Raw genomic sequence first — 24,667 nt, 5'->3', positions numbered from 1 at the left:
ACGTACCGAAGCTAGAAAACCGAACCCGCGGTGTGCGTTGGCACTGGCGCATGGGAAGCTTGTTCGATGGCATCCCACTTTCAGCCTAAAACTAATTGCTTCTCATACTATGCATCTTGTTTTCGCTCCTCACCTTCACTTGCACACAAGTTAAGATCATGCAAGCAGTGGTGAGTTTACCGACGGCGAGCTTTTTCGTGCGGAAGCTTCTCGGAAGTGGAGTGCTGGCGATGCCCAGTGATTATTCACCACAGTTCATCACTAGCAAAGAAGCAGCGTGGAATTTCCCGGAAGTGGAATGCTTTATAACTTTTATCTAATAAATAAAACCTGAGTTTTCTTGTTGTGTTTTGGTAATTATTTCTATTTTAAAAGTATTTTAATGACTTTTTTTTTCTTGATAATTGATTTCATTTGTCTAATTAGTTTTCATTGTAGAAAAGGAGAACAAATAAAAACTCCAATATGATTAAATATGATGAAAGGAATCGTTTCTGTATCCAGGTTTTTAAGCGAAGATGGCGTTCGAATGGTGAACGCCCGAAATGTCAAAATCGCGCAGTAGCACCAACATTAGAAAAAATATGTGTCTGTCATGCCATATTACACATTTTCCGTAATGTTGGTACCACTGCGCGATTTTGACATTTCGGGCGTTCACCATTCGAACGCCATCTTCGCTTAAAAACCTCGATACAAGCATTTTTTATTATCATAAAATTCAAAACTTTTTGGATTTCTATAGAAGTAAATTTGTATATGTATTATGTATATGGGTCATTCCACCTGAAGTGTGCAAGAAAAAATGCAAATTTGAAAATTACCATCTCCGATTCTGCTCAAATTTGGCAGAGCTGTTGAGACTATCAAAACATGCAAAAATCCCGAATTTCATCCAAATCGGACCACCCCCTCCATTTTTGTACCCTCCCAAAAAAATGACTTTTTGGCGATTTTTGAGCGAAACCCCTATCTTCAAACGACGATAACTCATGAACCACAAATCTTAGAGGGTCGGTTTTAGACTCAATTTTGAAGGAAATCGGACGTAGAATCCATTTCCGTGATCAAAATTTAGATTCAAATATGTTTTCTACCTGTATTGCGCAATTGAAAACTTTAAATGGCCGTATCTCAAAACAACCCTATTTATTTTTTAAATCTGACCTCACCATGGTATTCTCCGTCCGATTTTACATAAGAATCACTTATCGACAGAAAGGAATATGTTTCGTTCCAGAGATATCGAATTTTAATGTTTTGAGTATTAGAGATTACCTACATCAGTTACACTCGCCGCATCTGCTAGAAGCACTCGGGCGCGCTGATCAATAACTGCTACCTGGATATTTATTGAATTCGCAAATTAGGCAAAAATTGAATGTACACCACTGTAGAAAACCGCTTTATAATCCTTATTTAAAAAATAGTATACGGTGAATTTGTGCTAGGCCACGGGACAGAGCTAGAACGACACGCAATACAGGGCAAATGGAATTCCCGCAGTCGATCTTTTAAATAACACTTAAGTGTACGATACATTATCGTGTTAAAAGTTATGAATTAACATGAATAAAACTCTCGTGAAGCATGATTAAGGAGGAGGATTTCTGAAAAGTATAAAACTGAAAAATGTAAGAAAATCACAAAGATTAATCTGATTTATTATCTGATTAAGATCAACTTCAGTGGTGTTGATTTCAACACCGTCCGAACAATAATCTTTTTTTTTTGTTTGTCAACCATTTCGAAATCTTGGAAGACGATGCAGGTGCTGTCCACATGTATCAGAAGTATATGGTTTTGTTTATCAAAATTAAATTTACCAGAATTGAAAAAAAAAACATCAGTTATTCAGATGAAACTGGCTCACAAATAAAAATCGCTTTAATATGATCAATCTTTCAAATCAGATTTTGGGGTTTTTGCTGAATGGCACTATTTCGCTACCGCACATGGCAAAAGTTCTAGAACCCTTGAGAATTATTTCATCTACTACAGCCAGCTCTACATTTGTTCTCGCTTCAAATAAAAGAAATAATTTGATTAAGTGGGAAGGAATGAAGAATTAGGAAAAATATGAAAACAATAGAAAAATGTTATTTTTTTGGCAAATAAATATTAAAAGTTCAAATTTTACTTAATATGGTTCAATGACACTGTGATCAGGAAAAACAGTGCATTCAAATTTACCCAATAGATTGTTCAAGGTATTGATTATCTCAAAATCGTATAAAATTATAAAAATAATTCATCTTACAGAACACCAGGTAGTAATTATTGATCAGCACGACTGAGTGCTTCTAGCATATGCGGCGAGTGTAGCTAATTTAGCTAATCTCAAATACTCAAAACTTTAAAATTCGATATCTCTGGAACGAAACATATTCCTTTCTGCCGTTAAGTGATTCATATGTAAAATCGGACGGGGAATACGATGGTGAGGTCAAATTTAAAAAATAAATAGGGCTGTTTTGAGATACGGCCATTTAAAGTTTTCAATTGCGCAATACAGGTAGAAAACATATTTGAATCTAAATTTTGATCACGGAAATGGATTCTACGTCCGATTTCCTTCAAAATTGAGTCTAAAACCGACCCTCTAAGATGTGTTATTCCTGAGTTATCGTCGTTTGAAAATAGAGGTTTCGCTCAAAAATCGCCAAAAAGTCGATTTTTTGGGAGGGTACAAAAATGGAGAGGGTGGTCCGATTTGGATGAAATTCGGGATTTTTGCATGTTTTGATAGTCTTAACAGCTCTGCCAAATTTGAGCAGAATCGGAGATGGTAATTTTCAAATGCTGTTCCGCTTCAGATGGAATGACCCATATATGTATAATTCAAGCAACAAAATTAAACGCCAGCAGTATCCGAAAATCCCACATGAAATTGGCCGAGCTCCTGTAGCCTAGTTCTACGGGTTTCGAATTGTAAGCGGAAGGTGATGGGTTCGATTCGTGTCTGCCTCAGAAAAATCAGATTTCCTTCAAAGAGTAAAACATGCTCACTGCGATTCCTGGAAATGATGAAGTTACTGAAGATTGAGCTTATCAACATCGACCCACCTGTGGAATGTGAACGACGTGCGACTGTTTGTTAGTCGATACATATCTAAGTTTATGCTTGGTCCTACGTGTTTGAAGAGGGCCAATATTTGCATATCCGTCTTGTCGGGCAGCTAGGATATTCTTTACAAATCATGTGAGGAGAAAAGGAGTCGTTTCATGTAGCAGACACCTTGTAACTATTGAGCTGGAGGCAATTTCCCAGGTTTGCGTGCAGATACAGATGTTGGTGGAGGAGTTTTGTGTACGTGAGGTTCCATCGAAAGTGTACAAACGAATTCTGTTGAAGTTGACATTGAATGTTTATCAGAGTTGGACAAGAAAATGTGCGACATGAGTCCTACCGCCGAACAGCGATTTTACCGAATTGAAAATTGAAAAATGTTGTTAGTTAAATAACATTTTCGTTCGTAAAATTTCGATCGAAGAATTTCTGGCTTTTGTCAGCCTACAACATCGATGGATAACGTTTTGGAAACAAATTTGAATAAAACTCATGTAAGACATCGTGAAAGTAAAACAGTAGCTGCCACATTTTATTAAACACAAAGAGTTCAATCTCACAGATGCTCTTACATCATATTATACAAATACTGGGAAAGTTGCGTGGGTAACAATTCCATCTATTATATGTGTTTGGCTGTATAAGTGTGCGAGTTTGCATATATATGCAATGGTACGTAATATTCATCAAATTTTCCGTCGCTTTTCTACATTTGTCACCTTATCGTTGTGTTTCCCATTTCCAGACCAGCAATCACCAAATTATCGGATCGAGTCCCTCAGATGATTAACTATTTCTTCTTGGTGCGAACTCTTGCTCAGCAAGGTGTTTCACTATGCTTAATTACGCTTTGGGGTGACGTCGTGACGACACCTGATAGTCACACCTTTTGCAGGGTGCAGTGGGGAAAAAGGAAACCGAATTGGCGAGGCGATAAAGATGACATCTTTTGTCTGTCTGTTGGGAGGAGGGATTGGCCCTTAGTGATTAATAGGATTCTTCCAGACCAGTCGTAATTCGAACCTCCCTTTAGATGATTTAGTAACTCTGTTACGCCACTACCTGTTGTGTTTGTTCAGTGGGTTTGAGTTGCTAACAAAAGAATTATGGTTTATTTAATCATTTCATCATGATTTCTACAAGTTTTATTCGTCTCAAGTAAATACAGTAGCGTGTTGCAAAATAGTAACCATTATGACACAGTTGGGGTCTTTTAATTGTATTATCTCACAGTGTATTTCCAATAAATTTACAAATAATTTAGTTATAGCGCTGACTAGTTTGATTAACTTCCTCAATCTTCTTTTTTGCTTTCCAAAGAGAAACGGGCAAATCGCCTCCGGGTATTGCACTCACTAGCGTTTGGTTTTATAATATTTATTTAGTTTTTCCTGTCTTTTCTGGTAAGATGACTTACTTAGCGAAAATCAAAGCAAAATTTCATTCACTTCCGGTCTTGCTGGAGAAGATGTGATGGTTGTGTGTGTGATTGAAGGTGTTGTTGGTCGCAGATCCTCCTTAAACACTAGATAAAAGTCGATTTGTTGGCTTTTTTTGTTGGTATCTTCTACAGAAATTGTCATATATGTGCTTTTGTGTAATGGGGGCCTGTTCTACGTCCTACTCCGTAGTACTAACGAGTAGCTCTTAACTTTTCCCTTAGTAGTACCGATGGTAGGACCATAGCGATTAAACTCACTGTCTTCAGAGTGGTTTCATTCATAAATACAAACAGTTGTGTTCTTACAACGAACTTGAGGGGGACAGTTGGGAATGGGGGAGGTATTAACAACTTGAGGTTTCTTGCATTCAAGTTAACATTCTGTGGTGTGTGGTGCGGAGGGAGACGCCTTACTTCTTGAAGCACGAGATCGGGTTGAAGTAGCACTGGCGGTACCGGATCTGGCGCTTCATCTCCGGTGCACGGTACAGCTGGTCCCATCCACCGCCGCCGCCGATGGCACTGAAAAATAGGGCAAATGAGAGGGAAACTGTTAAGACAAACAACATAATTGGCTTCATGGAATAGGAAATTGAAATGAATGATAAACAATTGATTATCGCTTAAAGAGTTTTTAGACCAAATTATAACAAAATTTATAATACAAAATTAACAATAACAAAAACACCGGGCAACTCGAATTTTCGCAACAAGACGAGTCATGTCACTTTTTTCTCACGTGTTTCACGGATTTATGAAACCGAAAAACAAATTAATTTCGAGCGTATCAACCGGAATTTTTAAACGCTGTGGCCCCAGAAACATGCCTAAAAATATAAGCTCATTTAGTTAAGGTTTAGTAGGTCCAGTTTTCTCCTGAAGTTAAAAAATAACAAAATGCGATTATTCGATATTCTTAAGACAATGTAAACATAAAAAAAAACTAAGCATAAATAATTCAGTGAGTTAAATATCAATAAAATTGATTCGGATTCGGTGGCAAAATTATTATAACAAAGCATATGCTTGCAACGTGGTGTAATTAGTAGGCCTTGCCTGTAAATTGTAAGAAATTTTGAAAATTGGCACATTTTTCTCCCTTAATTTCAAATTACTATCTCGACAATGAAGTGTCCAAAATTCTGAGAAATGTACTTGGGGAAATTTCCTACAAGCTACATGCATTGGTTTTACAGAAAAAATGGACTTCCCTAAATTGAATGAGCTTTTCTTAAAAAAGTTTTAAATAAATACGATTTTTTACATGAATCCGCCTTCTTAATTTGGTCAAATGTTGATAGTGCATCTTAATCTATGGACAGAAACCTATCATTAAAAAACTAAATTAAACAGATTGTGTATTGATTACGAGCGATTTTAGAAAATTTGTTACTTTTTCAGTAAACTAAAGAGAAAATGCGATTATTATTTTTTTCTTGACCAAGGATACATTTACCCTAACATCATATTCTATCATTTAAGAAGTAAACACCTAATATTCCTAGGAATGACCTCAAAATGGGACAAGTTAATTACATTCATTCAGACATGATGTTATTGATTGTCCAATTACAAGCCATGATTTCTCAGCTTAAGTATGTAGTATCTAAGAAGCATTTTAAACAGATCTCAAGAAATAAATGGGTTCATATCAAAAGCTTTGAATTCCGCCATCAGGGATGACATTGGGTCTAGGAAGTTAGATTGGGAACTTCAAATTTCTTTCTTTTTTTATTATTCATACAGTTTATAAAGTGAGTACCATAAATTGGGGTGACTTTGATAGGTTTAAGATATAAAGGTAAGGAATCATACTGATCGTGGTAAAGAAGTGTTCAAAGTACTGCTAGAAGAAGTTTTCATAGAATTTTGAAAAGTTGAAAAGGTTAGTTAACTATAATTAGGAAAATTTTGATGAATAGCATTATTTTAACATTCTCCAAGCGTCATGATTTTCTCAATGAAAATGATTTCAAATCGGAAAACAAAATGCATTTTCGGATTCTTAAAACAATTTTCCACAAGGAAAAGGTAAAAAAAGTTTGAAAATAATAAATTTTATGTGTTTTTTGAAACATAATTCAAAAAATCTTCAAATTTATAGGCAAAATTTCATATAAAATATGAAAGCTTTTGATTCGTGCTTCGAATTCACTTTAAAATGCATTATAAATTGATATTTATAATGCATTTTATTTAATATTTATTATATTTTGTTATACTTAGTTAAATAAATATAAACATTGATTTTTTTCTTTAAAAACATATCAGCAACCTTATTGATGGTACATTTGACTTAAGAGGCATTTTTTGTAAATATTGCTCGGTTTGTTCTAGAGGTCGTATCGATGTGCTCCGATTTGGATAAACTCATGCCAAATATGAGCCCTTTACGACAAAAGGAAGTGGGGTAAAACTGGCTTTGAAGTTTGAGGTCCAAAAAACACAAAATAAAAATAAGAATTTCTAACGCAACTATTTTTTAACCACTATTGAAACAACTTTTTTTTTAAATAATGCATGGACCTTGTGTGGCCACCCCAGTACATGTTTTAAAAATATTAGTCCATAACCTTACCAATTGGAAAATATTCCAAAAATAAATTGAAATCCTATCAATGTCACCCCGGTTTACGGCCGGAAATGGCACATTGTCACATTAAATTCCGTACAAATCGTGACTATACGAAAAACTCCTTTAAAAAATCCGGCCTGTTAAAAATCCACGAAGAGTACAGTGTGTTGCCTTGGGTTTTGGAAAAGTACGTGGTTTAAAGCCCATTTTTCATTATTTATTTGATGGAATCGGTTCTTAGATGACCAGTGAACATAACTTTGACAAAAAATAGGAAGAATATTCTTGCAAGTCGTTTTTATGTATGTTTTAAGTGAAAAACTGGTCCTTCCCGCGGGCTGGATTGATTTTTAACGTAAAATGCAGAAAAAAACGACTTGTATAAATATTTTTTAAGCTTTTGGCATAGTTTTGTTCACTGGTCATCTAAGAACCGATTTCATCAAATAAATAATGAAAAAATGCCCAATTGTTATTTTGACGACCAGAAATGTGAAAATTGAGCCAAAAAGGTTGGGCAGGCCAGGTTTAAAGTAAAAAAATATATATAAATGAGTACTAAACATAATTAAGAAACAATCGCATCAAAAACTCACTTGTTCTGCGCGTACTGGGCCAGCAGCTGCAGCTGTAACCGGTCCAGACCGTAGTCGTCCAGCTGGTTCGAAACGTACGGGTTGTAGTTGCTGTACATTTTCCGCAGCTCGTTCAGGTTCACCTCGGGGGCATCCTGCAAAAAAAAAATCCGAATGAAAATTATCGTGTAAACAAATTTCCTAATGATGACGACAATGATCCAAAACAGCTCGCCCACAATGCTCTAAGCGTCTGGTTTACAAGACGGTTGACAGTGTTTTCCATTTCGCAAAAAGAGTTAATTGGTTCAACATAATGATTTAGTTAGTGTGGGGGTGGCAAAAATTGGTGAGCCACTTGCCTTGAGGGAAAACTGAAAAGCTTAGGATCGCCAATGCCAACGGTAGCAAGCACTTTCTTTAGTGGAAAGTCATAAACAAAATGGCAAATTTAGTTCAAGATTTTGTTCAACTCACAGCATCATCAAGTTTCAGAGTTTAAATTACCGTCGATTAGTTCTGAGAAGAGCTCACACACACACAACCAGGAGATGAGGAAAATGTTTTCCGCGAATCTCGGATCAACGTTTTTCGCGGCTAATTAGCGAGAGAAAATAGTTTTACTCGTGGGAAGGGAAGGACAATTTTCCACCTAATGATGAGTGAAATTATGTAAATTCCTAAATTGGACGTAATTTTTAGCTGTGGGAAGGAATGAAAGGCTCTGTCAAGGTGGGTTTTTATAGAACTATGTGGATTAAAGTTTTACAGAAAAAGGTGACACAATTTTCCTTGAAGTTAAGAAAGCAATAATGTTCGCTTTTTCCGTGAAATTGTAAATGTCAACACGTGGCATTTATCGTCCTGAATCCTTTGCAAACCTACATATTCTCACGACACGATTGAAAGTCACTTCTAGGTATTTTCACACTGCACTTCACAGCACAAAAGCAAGGATACTTCCGATGTAGTTCCGTTACGCACACAGGATTTGCTTTTATGTTCTGGTGCAATCCCCCAGTCGACCCAAGACTTCAATCGATCGTCAAAATGTCAACATAAATTCCCGCCAAGTGGCGTAACGCACTCCACGTGTGCCACTTCACAGTGGTTGGTGGGAATTTTTACTACTTCCTTCTCTGGCCGGGATGCAGCAGGTGGTTGCACCGTGCATGTTTAGTGTTGCGAGCATATTGCCATTCGTGGTGAAAGCATAGAAAGGGATGTTCAAAAGTTATCATATATTTTTTTAAACATTTGATTTTTAAAGTTAAAATATGTCTTAATGGCCCTTACATGACATACAATGTTATTCAAGCTGGGACATACTTTTTTCTTTTTTGCGAAATTGACAATCTTGCCACTGTAGAGCCTGATAGTACCCAATTTGTTTGCACTTTTGTTTCATCATGAAGATAAATTTATCCCATTTCAACATAAAGATCGGTACAGCACGTGTTATTCCGAGCCACGAGGGATGTAGTTACAATCTAATTGTGTGTAACAAAAATTTGGTGGATACCTCGCATATCCAAGATTACTGAAACCACCTCTGGTTACCCGATAATTGCCAGAAATTAAAAAAAAATATTTCCCCTACAGCAAGGGCAACTAAGGGAAATACAATTACAAGTCTCTTATATTATTTTATAGTTGCAAATATTTTCAAATGTATTGGTTAACCCTACGAAAAATTGAGGAGCAAAAATATTTTTTTCGGAAACTTAGAAATTGCAATGAAGTGTATGAAATAAGACTGAGAGTTCCATTTCACCAATGAGTTGCGCCAAATATAAAGAATTTATTTATATGTTGAATACTGTCAAACTGAATTTCAAAAATCGTTTTTAGATACAAAATCTAATTGGCGATTCTCTGCAGCAAATTTCCTTGATATTTTTTTTTTACTTTGTTGATTGAACTGAAGGCTGCTTTAAAGCTTACTTTTTCCGAAAAATTATGTTCTCTGAGTGTCAGCTACACATTCAAAATAATTTCGAATGTTAAATCTTTTGTTATCATGTAACACTTTTGCACGCCATTGAACATTCAAATTTAAATGCAATTTGATGTAAATTTGTTACATCAAACGTCAAATTTCAAGTTTACTTTAAATGAGTTTACATGTGATTCACCATTTCTGTGTCGAGTGAATTCACACTTTTTTCTTTAAATCAGCCTTAACTTATTAACTCGCTTTTTTGCCTTTCTCATCTTACTGAGGAAAGGCTATAAAATCACTCGAAAAATGAATTCATAATTTGACCACCTATACCCACCTTCATGTATACATATCGACTCAGAATCAAATTCTAAGCAAATGCCTGGGTGTGTGGTGGGATGTTGATAAAAAAAAATGCACTGGATTATCTCGGCACTGGCTGAACCGATTTGGACCGTTTTGTTCTTATTCGATCCGTCTTTGGGTCCCATAAGTCGCTATTGAAAATTATAAAAATTAGTTAAGTACTTCAAAAGTTATGCTAAAAAAACGATTTTAACAAAAGTCCGGAAGATTGTAAAAAGGGTGGTTTTTGTAAGAAATCCCGTCATGTAAAGTCATGTAGAAAGTTATTCAAAACTATATTTACCTTATTTTTTCAACTTCTCAGTAACCGTAAATCCAACAAAGTCAAAAAATTTAGGAAAATTTATCAACTTCTCAAAACATATTTTTGCGGAGATGCTTTTTCTTCCTGAAGGAAGTTGCAAACAAATTACATTTAAAAAACTGAAAATGTTATAACTTAAAAACGGTGCACCTTATTGAAAACATAATCTAAACTTTTTTTGTAAGATCGCGATAACTCGTGATGTTTATAAGCAAACCCCTTACGTCTATACATCAAAATTTTTGTAATTGTCTGCTCTACAATTTTGTAGAACATTATTACACTCTAAAAAATAACCCTGCAAAGTTACAAAAAACACGAAATTTTAAAATGAAAAATTTAGTTCTAAATGAAAAAATGACCCTTCTGGGTCAATGTAGATTCGAAAAGAACATTAAATTTCCCATAAAATGACATGTTCCAAAAAATTTCACAGTCGAGTAACGGAAAATGGGAGAATTTTTAAAACTTTTTTAGTGTTTTTTTCGATGAAAAATACGTTTTTTCGGAATCCTGAGTACGCCATCAAATCGGGCGTCTAATTTTACATAAAAGTCCCCTTGACACCAAATTTCTATCTCATCACCGTTTCAGGCTGCAAATTATTGAAAAAACACCTCTTTTTTCGCATGTTCAAAAATGGAAGGGGTCGTACCGCCCCTCCGTCACGAGATATAAAAAAACGGACCTCGGATTCGTGATCAGGGACAAAAGTTACCCCTTAGGACAATGTTTCACGCAAATCGAAGAATTGCGGAGAATTACCCAAATTGGATTCGCAAGGGTCAAATCATATTGGAAACCTACAGCCAGAGTTGAAAATATAAATATTTTTGAATTAATCGGCCTTACCTTAATAATAGTTAAGGTAAGCAGAGACAACTGCTGGGGAAAGGGTATGAGCGCGAAAAAAAAGGACTGTAAACCTTAGAAAAACTTACAAAACAATGAAATAATTCAAAAAGATTTATGCTGGGGTATGTTCGATTCAATGTGATGTGCTTGGTTGATTAAAATATAAAATTAAACTGTTTTATGTACCTGAACGGTTTGTTGGCTACCATTCCAGCGTGCGGATCAGAATGAGCAACCATTAAACAAAAGTCATTCCGTTTAATAAATCGTTCAGTGCTTGGAAACGGCTGATCATTTTTATAAAGTTAATCTTTCTCTTTCTCATTCTAGAAAATAGGGTAAAATTGTTGAAACAGTTCTCTTTTTACAAAAAAAAACTCCAAATTGCTAGTGTTTGAAATAACTCATTTGAATGAAATAATATAAATTGTCATTGTATTGTTTTAGCACATAAAGAGTGGCTCCTCTTTCGTCAAGTAAATTATATTTAACACTTCCGCTACCAAGCCTCTGAAAATATTCAATTACAGATTCAATAAATGATTTTTTGAATATGGACTTTCTCTAAAATGTTCCGAATATGAGGGATGATTATAACTTTTATAAAGCTTACTGCTGTTTTTTTTAAAGGTCCAATAAAACTTTTTTTTTGTGTTTTTAAAACCGCCTTGAGTTAAAACTCCGGATTCTAAAAACTTAAAATGAACATTTTTTTCTAATTGTGTCAATTAATTCACTTTTTTGTACATATCAGTGCATCTCTTCACGTCAATGAATGTTTACATTAAGAATGAGTTAGCTCTTTGTTAGCACAATCAAGAGTGAATCGTTCTGCCCTTTGGCTATTTAATTCTGAATTTAAATAGAACAGATATTTCAGTTCGCCGACTAAATCCATTTCATTGCATACTTAGGTTTGTTTGACCACTTTCTTGTTTGTTTTTGCTGCCTGAGCTGAGATAGTTCTAGAAACTTCGTTTCAAACAGGCAGATGCTACAATAGGGAAAAATAACTACCTACTTTGGCTCACCAGCTCACGTGAGCGCAAAACGCTCCGGTGAGCGTGAGCGAGCACGAGCTACCTGATAAAAACTCACGCTCCAGCTGGAGCAGCACGCTTTCCGTGAGCGCTCGCTCATTTGCAACCCTGCTTTGTTTGTAGAAAACCAATGAACCAATGGGAAAAACGATTTTAGCTTTATTTCCATGTGACTGTACTCTTAAGCTCTTAAGAAGAACTTTTAAAAACTCTTTGATTAAATGTACTTTACTCTATATATCTCCTGGGTTTCAATATTATCACTCGGGATCTTCGAGAGCTTAAAATATTTGCGTAATTGATGTACTCTAATCAAGGGGACAACATGTTGGGAATCATCTACGCGAAATTCCGGATGCATGTCTGATCATGATGCTAAAGGTGTATTCACATTATACCGCATCCGCAGCCGCAGTCGCATCCGTATAAAATTTGACAGTACGGACGCACAGTGCGGACGCGATTTCTCCAATGCATTTCATATGCAGCCATTCACACTGTTCCGCATCCGTATACGGATCCGTACTGCGGATACGGATGCGGAACAGTGTGAATGGCTGCATATGAAATGCATTGGAGAAATCGCGTCCGCACTGTGCGTCCGTACTGTCAAATTTTATACGGATGCGGCTGCGGCTGCGGATGCGGTATAATGTGAATACACCTTAAATGGCTTCTTTTGACATAAGGAGTTATCGACAAATTTGAATTCAAATTCAAAAAAGGCGATTTGTGAAAAGGTAGAGAATTACTCAGGAGCTCTTTTCGCATCATGATAAACTTACTTCAAACCTTCGTTAAGGCTTTCAAAATAGGGGAACTATGCCCTTTCTCAGCCTATTTCTATTATCGGCCTATCAGCACTTTGATCATGAATTACAGCTTTCATAAAGTGTTTTTAACTGTTCCAAAGTAATAAATAGCTCAAATAAAAGTGAGCAAGCAACTCTCCATTGTTGATACATCTGAAAATGTTGATTTAATAGCCGAAAACGGCAAAAGTGATGAGAATTGGTCGAACGGTTTAGAGTGATTAAAATGGGTATATTTCCCCTATATACTGAAACTTCTTGCTACTTGGGGTGGCTAATTTTGAATCTTATTTCGGCTATAGTTGTGACAAAATATTCTGTTTAAATTTTCAAATGTGATAGAAACACCAGTTTTCAGTCAAGTTAGATCATTCTCACCCAACACTAACATTTTTGTTGTCACGTCAAAACCTCTTTCAGGCTATACTATTCTCACGTTGTAACTCAATTCAGTCAAACCCCGCACTCACCTGGTTGTCAATTGCATTTTGTGGTCGTCCGCTGGTCAGTTTGACCACACACAGCAGCACCAGGACGAGCGCCAGCACCGTCTGCCGGGAGGATGTCGTCGATAAGGACGTCGACGCACTGGGGGACACCATCGTGTGGGTTGGCTGGCGGTTTACGTGTGTGCTTAAAAGGGCGATTTGACGTAATTAACGGTGTGTGAACCTGAAAAGAACATCCAAGGGAGAAAAAGAGATTTCGTTAGTTTAAAGTGGATTGATCTTGTTTAACATGCACTAAAAGCTCCGTTAAAAGGAAGACCCCGAAGAAATGCAATTAATTCACTGCAACTGCACTTTTTTCCAACCGTCGAGCAAAAACAGACACTTCGATGGCGGAAGGATGAAATAAATTTTCTATGATGCTTCGCGATAGTAGCCATTCAGGGGTTGTTTGTGGTGAAGCACGTTGCGTTACATGATGCATACCAGCAGGCGAAGATTATGTGGCAAATTGCCTTACCGCCAAGACCTAGTAGAAGAAACGGATACACTTTCCCTGTGTGTGTTTCTTATGATGAAGATTAATATTTATCAAGTGGTTCCGTATCACCGCCAACATCCGGGAATTTATGTAACACACGCCAACCAGATTGGTTACACACGACGATGATGTTGTAGAATTCCGAATGGGGTGAAAGGATTTAGTTTCCGCTGTGATAAGATTGTGTTTTTCCCGCCTCCACTCGGATCAGAGAGGACAAGGGCATCAACACTCTTATCATTCAAGGCCGTCGAATCTTGAACCAGGAAGAGAAACCTGCTGCGAAATGTCATCATCTTCGATTTTTCGAGGGTGCTCAAAGTTATGCTTGGTCACACGACGCCCCTTGAAGAGCAGCAGCCAAGGTCCCGCGAAACGACATTATTTAAATTTATTATCGTTTTGTTTTCTCATAAGGACAGGAAAACGGATAATGACTAATAGTGGCGAACGGGAGGACGACTTCGTGGTTGGAATACAGGGTTGGATGGTTGTTTTCATTTTTGCCATCCGGTTGACAAATTGGTTGTGGCTTTGGGTAAGGACACTCCTTGACAGATGAAGCGTGACCACTTGATGGATATTGATTTGTGGAGTTGGACAATAGGGTCTTTATTTTGTATTCATTCAGATTATTTATTTAATTATGTTTTAACAGTTGAATAATGAAGTAATAAAGAAAGTAACTTATTTTTGCAAAAAAAAAATCATATGAAAAAATGTTCACATTAATATCCAATAAGTCATCAGACGTAAACTGATAACACTTTTGAATTCGAGCTCCACCGATTGGAATAAAACATGTAGTAAACGATAATGAAATAAATGTCCTAAGGTTAGTGCAAATTACACCCTTAATTTATTGCTTTTCTTCTTCAAAATTATATTGCTTTTGCTCCCAACTCTAAAAACCCATTTCTAGAGTTTTTAAAGTTTTTATAAGCTGTTGTATTTCATAAGCTAATAGGACCTTTAAAAAAAATACGTTACTTAATCCACCTTTAGGTAGTTGGTGCCTTCCCCTCATTTATAGAGTGATTCCAGACACTGGAAAAGTTTTAAAAATTTTCCAATTTTCCGTTACTCGACTGTAAAATTTTTTGGAACATGTCATTTTATGGGAAATTTAATGTACTTTTCGAATCTACTTTGACCCAGAAGGGTCATTTTTTCATTAAGAACAAAATTGTTCATTTTTAAATTTCGTGTTTTTTCTAACTTTGCAGGGTTATTTTATAGAGTGTAACAATTATCTACAAAGTTGTAGAGCAAACAATTACAAAAATTTTGATATATAGACATAAGGGGTTTGCTTATAAACATCACGAGTTATTGCGATTTTACGAAAAAAAGTTTTGAAAAAGTTAGTCGTCGTCGATCATGGCCGTTCATGGTCACCCACGACAGACACGGACGACGAAACAAAGAGAAACACAAAAAGTTACTTTTCCAAAACTTTTTTTCGTAAAATCGCGATAACTCGTGATGTTTATAAGCAAATCCCTTATGTCTATATATCAAAATTTCTGTAATTGTCTACTCTACAACTTTGTAGAACATTGTTACACTCTAAAAAATAACCCTGCAAAGTTAGAAAAAACACGAAATTTTAAAATGAAAATTTTTGTTCTTAATGAAAAAATGACCCTTCTAGGTCAATGTAGATTCGAAAAGTACATTAAATTTCCCATAAAATGACATGTTCCAACATTTTTTACAGTTAAGTAACGGAAAATGGGAGAATTTTTAAAACTTTTTTAGTGTTTTTTTCGATGAAAAATACGTTTTTTCGGAATTCTGAGTACGCCATCAAATCGGGCGTCTAATTTTACATAAAAGTCCTCTTGACACCAAATTTCTATCTCATCACCGTTTCAGGCTGCAAATTATTGAAAACACCTCTTTTTTCGCATGTTCAAAAATGGAAGGGGTCGTACCGCCCCTCCGTCACGAGATATCAAAAAACGGACCTCGGATTCGTGATCAGGGACAAAAGTTACCCCTTAGGACAAAGTTTCACGCAAATCAAAGAGGGGCGGGGCAACTTTTCCCGATTTCGTGTGAGTTGGTAGAGAATTACCCCAATACCAAGCTGTAGGACCTGAAAGTGAACCGAGTGGACTACATCCGGACAAAATTCGTGCAATCAAAGGCAAGAAAATCAAGTGCATATTTTTGATCAACATCCCCACACACGCACAGACATTTGTTCAGAATTTGATTCTGAGTCGATAAGTACAAGTGAAGGTGGGTCTAAGAGGTCAAATTAAAAAGTTCATTTTCCAAGTGATTTTATAACCTCTCCTCAGTGAGGAAGACAACACTCTAGATTTTACCAAAAAACATTCAATGAAAGATTTTTGTAAATAATATTTTAACTTTTAAATCCCTCCGAATCTTAAATTTTTATTGAAAATAACTATTTTTATTCATTTTTATTATAAGTCAAAAGTTTATGGGTTGAAACAACTAAGTACCAATTTTCTGATTTCGGTCATTCGATTTATTTTATATTTATTAATCCGGCTGAAACTTTTATGGTGCCTTCCCAAAGAAGCCATCAGGGTTGTTAAAATATCAAAATATCAGCTCTCAGCAACTAATATCATCCCGCCTGAATATTCATGCCTCAAATACAACTGCTTTTCTCTCCTTATTGAAACTCTCAGCGCCGAACATAGCCGAATACGTTTTCGTGTTTACAGACTCGCGATTGACATTTTCCTTTTCTCTCTCATTCCCGCTTCCACGATCATGCTACAAATTTGGCAGCTGTCCATACAAAAATGATGTATATAAATTCAAAAATCTGAATCTTTTGACAGAATTTTTTGATTGATTTGGTGTCTTCGGCAAAGTCGTAAGTATGGATATGACAAAAAAAAACAAAAAAAAAAAACAAAAATTAAAATTAAAAAAAAACGATTTCGTAGAGAATTGCTCTTTAGGCCTTTTTTGCAAAGGTTTTTTTGCCCACCCCCTTCAAAATTTATCCGAAAAATTAGGAGACAAAAAAATGTTTTTGAAAAAACTTCAATGAAAATAGAACTCTGATCAACTGAAAACAATCTGAAATGCATTTTTCTGCATTGACAATCATATTTTGCTTGTTTTTCCTGCTTAAAAATATTTTGTTTTTTTTTTCAATATTTAGCACCGCAAAACTTTTTTTCTGGCTACAAAAAATGTTACGTCCACTTAGTGTTTTGGAAACTTATGATCGCAAAAAAAACTGGATAGGTGTTTAATGCATTTTCAAACCCTTTTTTCATTCAAATGTTCAAATAATCGTGGCTTGTAATTTCATATTTTTTTTGCATTTTTATTTAACCAATTGATCCTCGCGGGAGAAAATTCTTTGGGAAAAATCGATCAAATTTATGGAAAACTAATTTTACCGCGATTTTGTTGCACAGCAAAAAAAAATCATGGTAATATTACATCTGGGAATGAGTACATTTAAACGAATTTCCACTTGAGGGACACCAACTGATTCGTGCCTTCAATAATTTTCATGGAAGCAATATGTATCTTCTTCTATGCAGTCAATTTCATCCATCATTCGGGTTTCCTGCAAGAGAGTACAAACAAATAGATTTTTTTTAATTATAACCTTATTCTTCAAAATGCAATTTAATTTTATTTTCAATTTGTAAAATTTAGATTTTTTTAATTAGTTAAAATTACATATTTTATATTTTCACAGTGTCAAAACGAATCTTATTGATTAAAATTGAAATTTGAAAACTTTTAAGAAAACATTGTATTACGCTTATTAAGGTATGTTTGATCACATAAAGACTTTGTAATCTTTGAATTTTCAATTTTGAATTTTTAGACCACAGATCGGTTAAAGACATAAAGCTGGTACAAATTCTTTTTAAAGTTTTTGTCCCTCAGCTCTGGTCACCGTCGAGGGGGTGTAAAAAAAATAAACGAAATTAAAATTTTAGTCAATGATTATTTGTTTTGCCCCTTGAGGAAATTTTGAAGGGGAAGAGGGGAGCGGGGACAAAACTTGAAATAAAATTTGCAATGGCCTGAACTGCCCCTGATCGCAGAAATATCCCATAAGCATTTTCATCGCTTTCGTTTTTGATGCAGTTTGGTTTAAAATTGTGTGATCTTTCAGAAAAGCCTACAACATCCAGTACTTTGTTTTAGTAATTAGGAGAAAATCAAGTTTTTTCGCGAAAACTTAACACGTAGTCTCATGTGTAGGACAAACTTCAAATGCGTTTTTCTTAGCTGGCTGTTTTTGCATATGGGACTTTTATGCGAACATGGGTCGCACAAGCATATGAAAAAATATGTTCATATTTTTTTATATTTTGTAAATTTTGAATATTGAGCTCAAAATCAGAAATTGAGTTTTATTTATTTATTTTAAAAACAAATCAAACAATGAAGAAACACAGTTCAATTTCAAGACATCACTTCTTATTCCACAGCAAATCTAAAAGCCACAAAATAAACCATAATTACCAGAAAGCAATCATCAAAAGTAATTATCTCAAGTGAGCATTAGCACACCCCCAACGACATCAAACGTGAACTTCCGCGTACATCATCAACACCATACCTATGCTCACCAAATTAACACCTTTTCCAGAAACATTCCCGGAAGGCATGGATGGATTCCCAAGCTTTCTCACCAAGCAACTTGTAGAGCTCATCATTTTCACCCTGTTTTATCTGTCATTTCCACGCCACACCTAACCACTGTTGCTAGCTGAACACATAAATTTGACCTTTTTTTGAACGGTTCCATGGTGGCGGTTGGAAAGGGAAAAAATAACATTTACACAAGTGACCCATCGCTTATCCCCGGCGTGTGTCCATGTGCTTTTGATTGGAGTCCTTCTGTGAAATTGTCATCCCTCTCTATCTCTTTTCAGATGATGAAACTCAGCGGCTGAAAAAGTGTGAGATCAGGAAAAGCTAATCACTTTTATTTTTGAAACGAGAATCTTCCAGAAAGCTTGCAAAATGTGTCGAAATTCTTAAGCAAACAGCCAGCCAGTGATAACTGACACCATCTAATCAGCATGCTACAAAATGGCCAAAAATAAACATGAGACCACCAGCAGTTTTCCAGAAGTGTGCTGCTACCTTGCTCGTTAATTTTGGAGGGTTAGGGTGGTTCATGGAAATGGATTTGTTCTAGAAAAGGTATTTGTTCAAAAATCTTTTAGATATTCTGCAGAATTTGATTTACTGGATTAGCTTTTTTAATGTATTTGCACAGTGAAATGCATTTATTATTATTAACTTTTGAATGAAATTGTAAAAAGCAGTGAATAATTTTCCTTTACATTGTGCACAGCTTCACCTTAACATTTCATTTTAAATGTGCCTTTGTTAAATTCATTTTACAATTGTTGTCGCGTATGTGTTTTGTTTCATAAAAGTTTTCTGATATTGATATTTTTGCCTTCCTCACTGAGGTAAGGCTATAATCCTGCTCGAAAATTGAACTTTTGAAAAACAGCTCGTAGACCTATATTCATGTATACCTATCGACTCAGAATCGAAAACTGAACAAATGTCTGTGTGTGTGTATGTGTGTGTGTGTGTATGTGTGTGTGTGTGTGTATGTGTGTGTGTGTGTGTATGTATGTATGTGTTCAAAATTCTTGCCAAGTTTTCTCAGCACAAGCTGGACCGATTTTGATCAAACCGGTTGCATTCGACTTGGTTTAGGGTCCCATACATCGCTATTGAATTGTTTGAAGTTTCGATAAGTAGTTCAAAAGTTATATATAAAAATTTATTTTCACATTTATCCGGATCTCACTTATATGCATGAAAACTATGCCCGCATCCATCATCCAACCCATCGTTGGTTAGGTAATCAAAAGACCTTTCCAACGAGTCCAAAACATTGAAGATCTGGCAACCCTGTCTCGAGTTACGACCGCTTAAGTGATATTTATGTACTTTTTTGAAGCCGAATCTCACTTATATGCATGAAAACTATGTCCGGATCCATCATCCGACCCATCGTTGGTTAGGTAATCAAAAAACCTTTCCAACGAATCCAAAACATTGAAGATCTGGCAACCCTGTCTCGAGATATAGCAACTTAAGTAATATTTATGTAGTTTTTGGAAGCCCGATCTTACTTAAATGTATGTAAACTATGTCCGCATCCACCATCCGACCCATCGTTGGTTAGGTTATCAAAAAACCTTTCCAACGAGTCCAAAACATTGAAGATCTGGCAACCCTGTCTCGAGATATGGCCACTTAAGTAATATTTATGTACTTTTTGGAAGCCGGATCTCACTTAAATGTATGTAAACTATGTCCGGATGCACCATCCGACCCATCGTTGGTTAGGTTATCAAAAAACCTTTTCAACGAGTCCAAAACATTGAAGATCTGGCAACCCTGTCTCGAGATATGGCCACATAAGTGATATTGATGCACTTTTTTGAAGCCGGATCCCACTTAAATGTATGTAAACTATATCCGGATCCACCATCCGACCCATCGTTGATTAGGTAATCGAAAAACCTTTCCAACGAATCCAAAACATTGAAGATCTGGCAACCCTGTCTCGAGATATGGTCACTTAAGTAATATTTATGTACTTTTTGGAAGGCGGATCTCACTTAAATGTATGTAAACTATGTCCGGATCCACCATCCGGCCCATCGTTAGTTAGGTTATCAAAAAACCTTTCCAACGAGTCCAAAACATTGAAGATCTGGCAACCCTGTCTCGAGATATGGCCACATAAGTGATATTGATGCACTTTTTTGAAGCCGGATCCCACTTAAATGTATGTAAACTATGTCCGGATCCACCATCGGACCCATCGTTGGTTAGGTTATCAAAAAAGCATTCCAACGAGTCCAAAACATTGAAGATCTGGCAACCCTGTCTCGAGATATGGCCACTTAAGTAATATTTATGTACTTTTTGGAAGCCGGATCTCACTTAAATGTATGTAAACTATGTCCGGATCCACCATCCGACCCATCGTTGGTTAGGTTTTCAAAAAACCTTTCCAACGAGTCCAAAACATTGAAGATCTGGCAACCCTGTCTCGAGATATGGCCACTTAAGTAATATTTATGTACTTTTTGGAAGCCGGATCTCACTTAAATGTATGTAAACTATGTCCGGATCCACCATCCGACCCATCGTTGGTTAGGTTATCAAAAAACCTTTTCAACGAGTCCAAAACATTGAAGATCTGGCAACCCTGTCTCGAGATATGGCCACATAAGTGATATTGATGCACTTTTTTGAAGCCGGATCCCACTTAAATGTATGTAAACTATATCCGGATCCACCATCCGACCCATCGTTGATTAGGTAATCGAAAAACCTTTCCAACGAATCCAAAACATTGAAGATCTGGCAACCCTGTCTCGAGATATGGTCACTTAAGTAATATTTATGTACTTTTTGGAAGGCGGATCTCACTTAAATGTATGTAAACTATGTCCGGATCCACCATCCGGCCCATCGTTGGTTAGGTTATCAAAAAACCTTTCCAACGAGTCCAAAACATTGAAGATCTGGCAACCCTGTCTCGAGATATGGCCACATAAGTGATATTGATGCACTTTTTTGAAGCCGGATCCCACTTAAATGTATGTAAACTATGTCCGGATCCACCATCGAACCCATCGTTGGTTAGGTTATCAAAAAAGCATTCCAACGAGTCCAAAACATTGAAGATCTGGCAACCCTGTCTCGAGATATGGCCACTTAAGTAATATTTATGTACTTTTTGGAAGCCGGATCTCACTTAAATGTATGTAAACTATGTCCGGATCCACCATCCGACCCATCGTTGGTTAGGTTTTCAAAAAACTTTTCCAACGAGTCCAAAACATTGAAGATCTGGCAACCCTGTCTCGAGATATGGCCACTTAAGTAATATTTATGTACTTTTTGGAAGCCGGATCTCACTTAAATGTATGTAAACTATGTCCGGATCCACCATCCGACCCATCGTTGGTTAGGTTTTCAAAAAACCTTTCCAACGAGTCCAAAACATTGAAGATCTGGCAACCCTGTCTCGAGATATGGCCACTTAAGTAATATTTATGTACTTTTTGGAAGCCGGATCTCACTTAAATGTATGTAAACTATGTCCGGATCCACCATCCGACCCATCGTTGGTTAGGTAATCGAAAAACCTTTCTAACGAGCTCACAACATTGTTGATCTGGCAACCTTGTCTCGAGTTATGATTACTTAAGTTTTATGTGTGTACGTATTTTTCTGGATCTAAAAAAAAATAGCTGAAATATGTGTCCAAACCACTCATATTACCCATTGTTGGTAAAAAGTGAGGAAGGCATCAACCACGTAGGTGGATTAAGTTAGTTTTTTTACATAATATGATTTATGTAAAAATAAAAAGAAAAAAATACTGATAAGGATTGTTTCAATTGTCAGTATTGTGTTTTAAATAGTAAATTTGTAAGCACAACCCTAGTGCCTCATACAATCAAAAAAAGAAAGTAAAAAACACCGTTGTTGACAGCTGCAAAAGTGTCTAACAATTTTGCTGGGGCCACCGTGTTGTTAGTTTCCCTGCTGGAAACGGTCATCCTACCCTCTTCGTACAAAGCTGTTGTCCTCCTCACCAAAGCTACTAACAAAGACAAACAAAACATAAACGCAAATCACATCTCTCCCGTGTGCTTATTAGCTGTGTCCTTTCGCAGTTCAACCCACCTCTATAAATAACTTACTGTCATTAGCACTCCCTCGGACAAAAGCTGGAAAAGGCACTTTGTTTAAGGTGAAACTCGTTGGTGGAAATTTTTCACAATTCTAGAAAAAAACCGCAAAAAAAAAGTTGTCACCTGCAATAACTGTGCAATTTTAAAAACAGGTAGCGTAAAAAAGGAGCAAAAAGGTAAAACCTGAAAAATTGCACTTTTCCGCCCGTTTTGTGCCGTTAGGCTTTTCCACGTGACGCGTACACTGAAAGCATGCCAGCCCACATTAAAATATCATTTTTCATGTGTCCACAAACATGACGTATACGGCTGGCTGGCAAACACAGCAAACAAACTACTCACTTCCTGGGTGCCAGATTTTTTTTCACCCAGGTGTTCATTCCTCCCACGTGGAGTTTTTTTCAATTTTCCCCGGCACAAATTAGGAAAATTCTTTTTAGTGAGTTTTAATCAAAAGTGACGTACAATGTTTTACCTCAATTCTTATTTTTTTTATATATGGGTAATTCTCTACCAACTCACACGAAATCGGGAAAAGTTGCCCCGACCCCTCTTCGATTTGCGTGAAACTTTGTCCTAAGGGGTAACTTTTGTCCCTGACAGGGATGGAATAATAGCGAAAAAATAAATTTCGCTTGCGAACCTTCTTCACCCGCGAAAGAGAGAGGAGGCAAATCACGCAACAGAAAATCGCTCTCGAACTTCTCCAAGAAAATCAATCTGCTGATGATTTTTTTGGGAATTTCCTTGTCAGCACCACTTAAACATATTTATTTCACTTTGTTTACACACATTGCCCATCTACAAAATGTGACAGGTCATATTTCGACGTGTGACGTTACACTTGCAAGTGTATTAGTGAAAAAGATGCTCCGCCGAATAATCAAGATGATGATTTTTTTAGATTTCTTTTACCGATCTTTCGTGCGCGAGAGAGGAGAGCCATGCTCCCTTCGGATTTTTTCTCTTGATGAACGTCCAATGATTTTCTTTTGATGATGATTATTCCATCGCCCTGATCACGAATCCGAGGTCCGTTTTTTGATATCTCGTGACGGAGGGGTGGTACGACCCCTTCCATTTTTGAACATGCGAAAAAAGAGGTGTTTTTGAATAATTTGCAGCCTAAAACGGTGATGAGATAGAAATTTGGTGTCAAAGGGACTTTTATGTAAAATTGTACGCCCGATTTGATGGCGTACTCAGAATTCCGAAAAAAACGTATTTTGAACATCACGAGTTATCGTGATTTTACGAAAAAAAGTTTTGAAAAAGTTACTTTTTGCGTTTCTCTTTGTTTCGTCGTCCGTGTCTGTGACCATGAACGGCCATGATCGACGACGACCAACTTTTTCAAAACTTTTTTTTCGTTAAATCGCGATAACTCTTGATGTTTATAAGCAAACCCCTTATGTTTATATATCAAATTTTTTTATAATTGTCTGCTCTACAACTTTGTAGAACATTGTTACACTCTAAAAAATAACCCTTCAAAGTTACAAAAAACACGAAATTTTAAAATGAAAAATTTTGTTCTAAATGAAAAAATGACCCTTCTGGGTCAATGTAGATTCGAAAAGTACATTAAATTTCCCATAAAATGACATGTTCCAAAAAAATTTACAGTCAAGTAACGGAAAATGAGAGAATTTTTAAAACTTTTTTAGTGTTTTTTTCGATGAAAAATACGTTTTTTTCGGAATTCTGAGTACGCCATCAAATCGGGCGTCTAATTTTACATAAAAATCTCTTTGACATCAAATTTCTATCTCATCACCGTTTCAGGCTGCAAATTATTGAAAAACACCTCTTTTTTCGCATGTTCAAAAATGGAGGGGGTCGTATCGCCCCTCCGTCACGAGATATCAAAAAACGGACCTCGGATTCGTGATCAGGGACAAAAGTGACCCCTTAGGACAAAGTTTCACGCAAATCAAAGAGGGGTCGGGGTAACTGCTGTGTGAGTTGGTTCTAATCATCCTGTTT

At 36.3% G+C, this 24,667-nt stretch overlaps 1 protein-coding gene across 1 annotated transcript in view; it reads right to left on the bottom strand.

The window, feature by feature from the left end:
• Positions 1–3,570: 3,570 nt before the first annotated feature.
• LOC119767749 overlaps positions 3,571–24,667 on the bottom strand; it is a 32,186-nt gene continuing 11,089 nt past the window's right edge. The window contains exons 2-4 of the mRNA XM_038257123.1: positions 13,451–13,652; positions 7,683–7,816; positions 3,571–5,033 (exon numbers count right to left, since the gene is read on the bottom strand). Coding sequence (XP_038113051.1) covers positions 4,922–5,033; positions 7,683–7,816; positions 13,451–13,582 — 378 coding nt within the window. The 5' untranslated portion in view covers positions 13,583–13,652 and the 3' untranslated portion in view covers positions 3,571–4,921. The remainder of the gene's footprint in view (positions 5,034–7,682; positions 7,817–13,450; positions 13,653–24,667) is intronic.

Source organism: Culex quinquefasciatus, chromosome 2 (genome assembly GCF_015732765.1).
Source record: "Culex quinquefasciatus strain JHB chromosome 2, VPISU_Cqui_1.0_pri_paternal, whole genome shotgun sequence".
NCBI classification, from domain to species: domain Eukaryota; kingdom Metazoa; phylum Arthropoda; class Insecta; order Diptera; family Culicidae; genus Culex; species Culex quinquefasciatus.
This window is presented reverse-complemented; position numbering and strand designations above follow the sequence as displayed.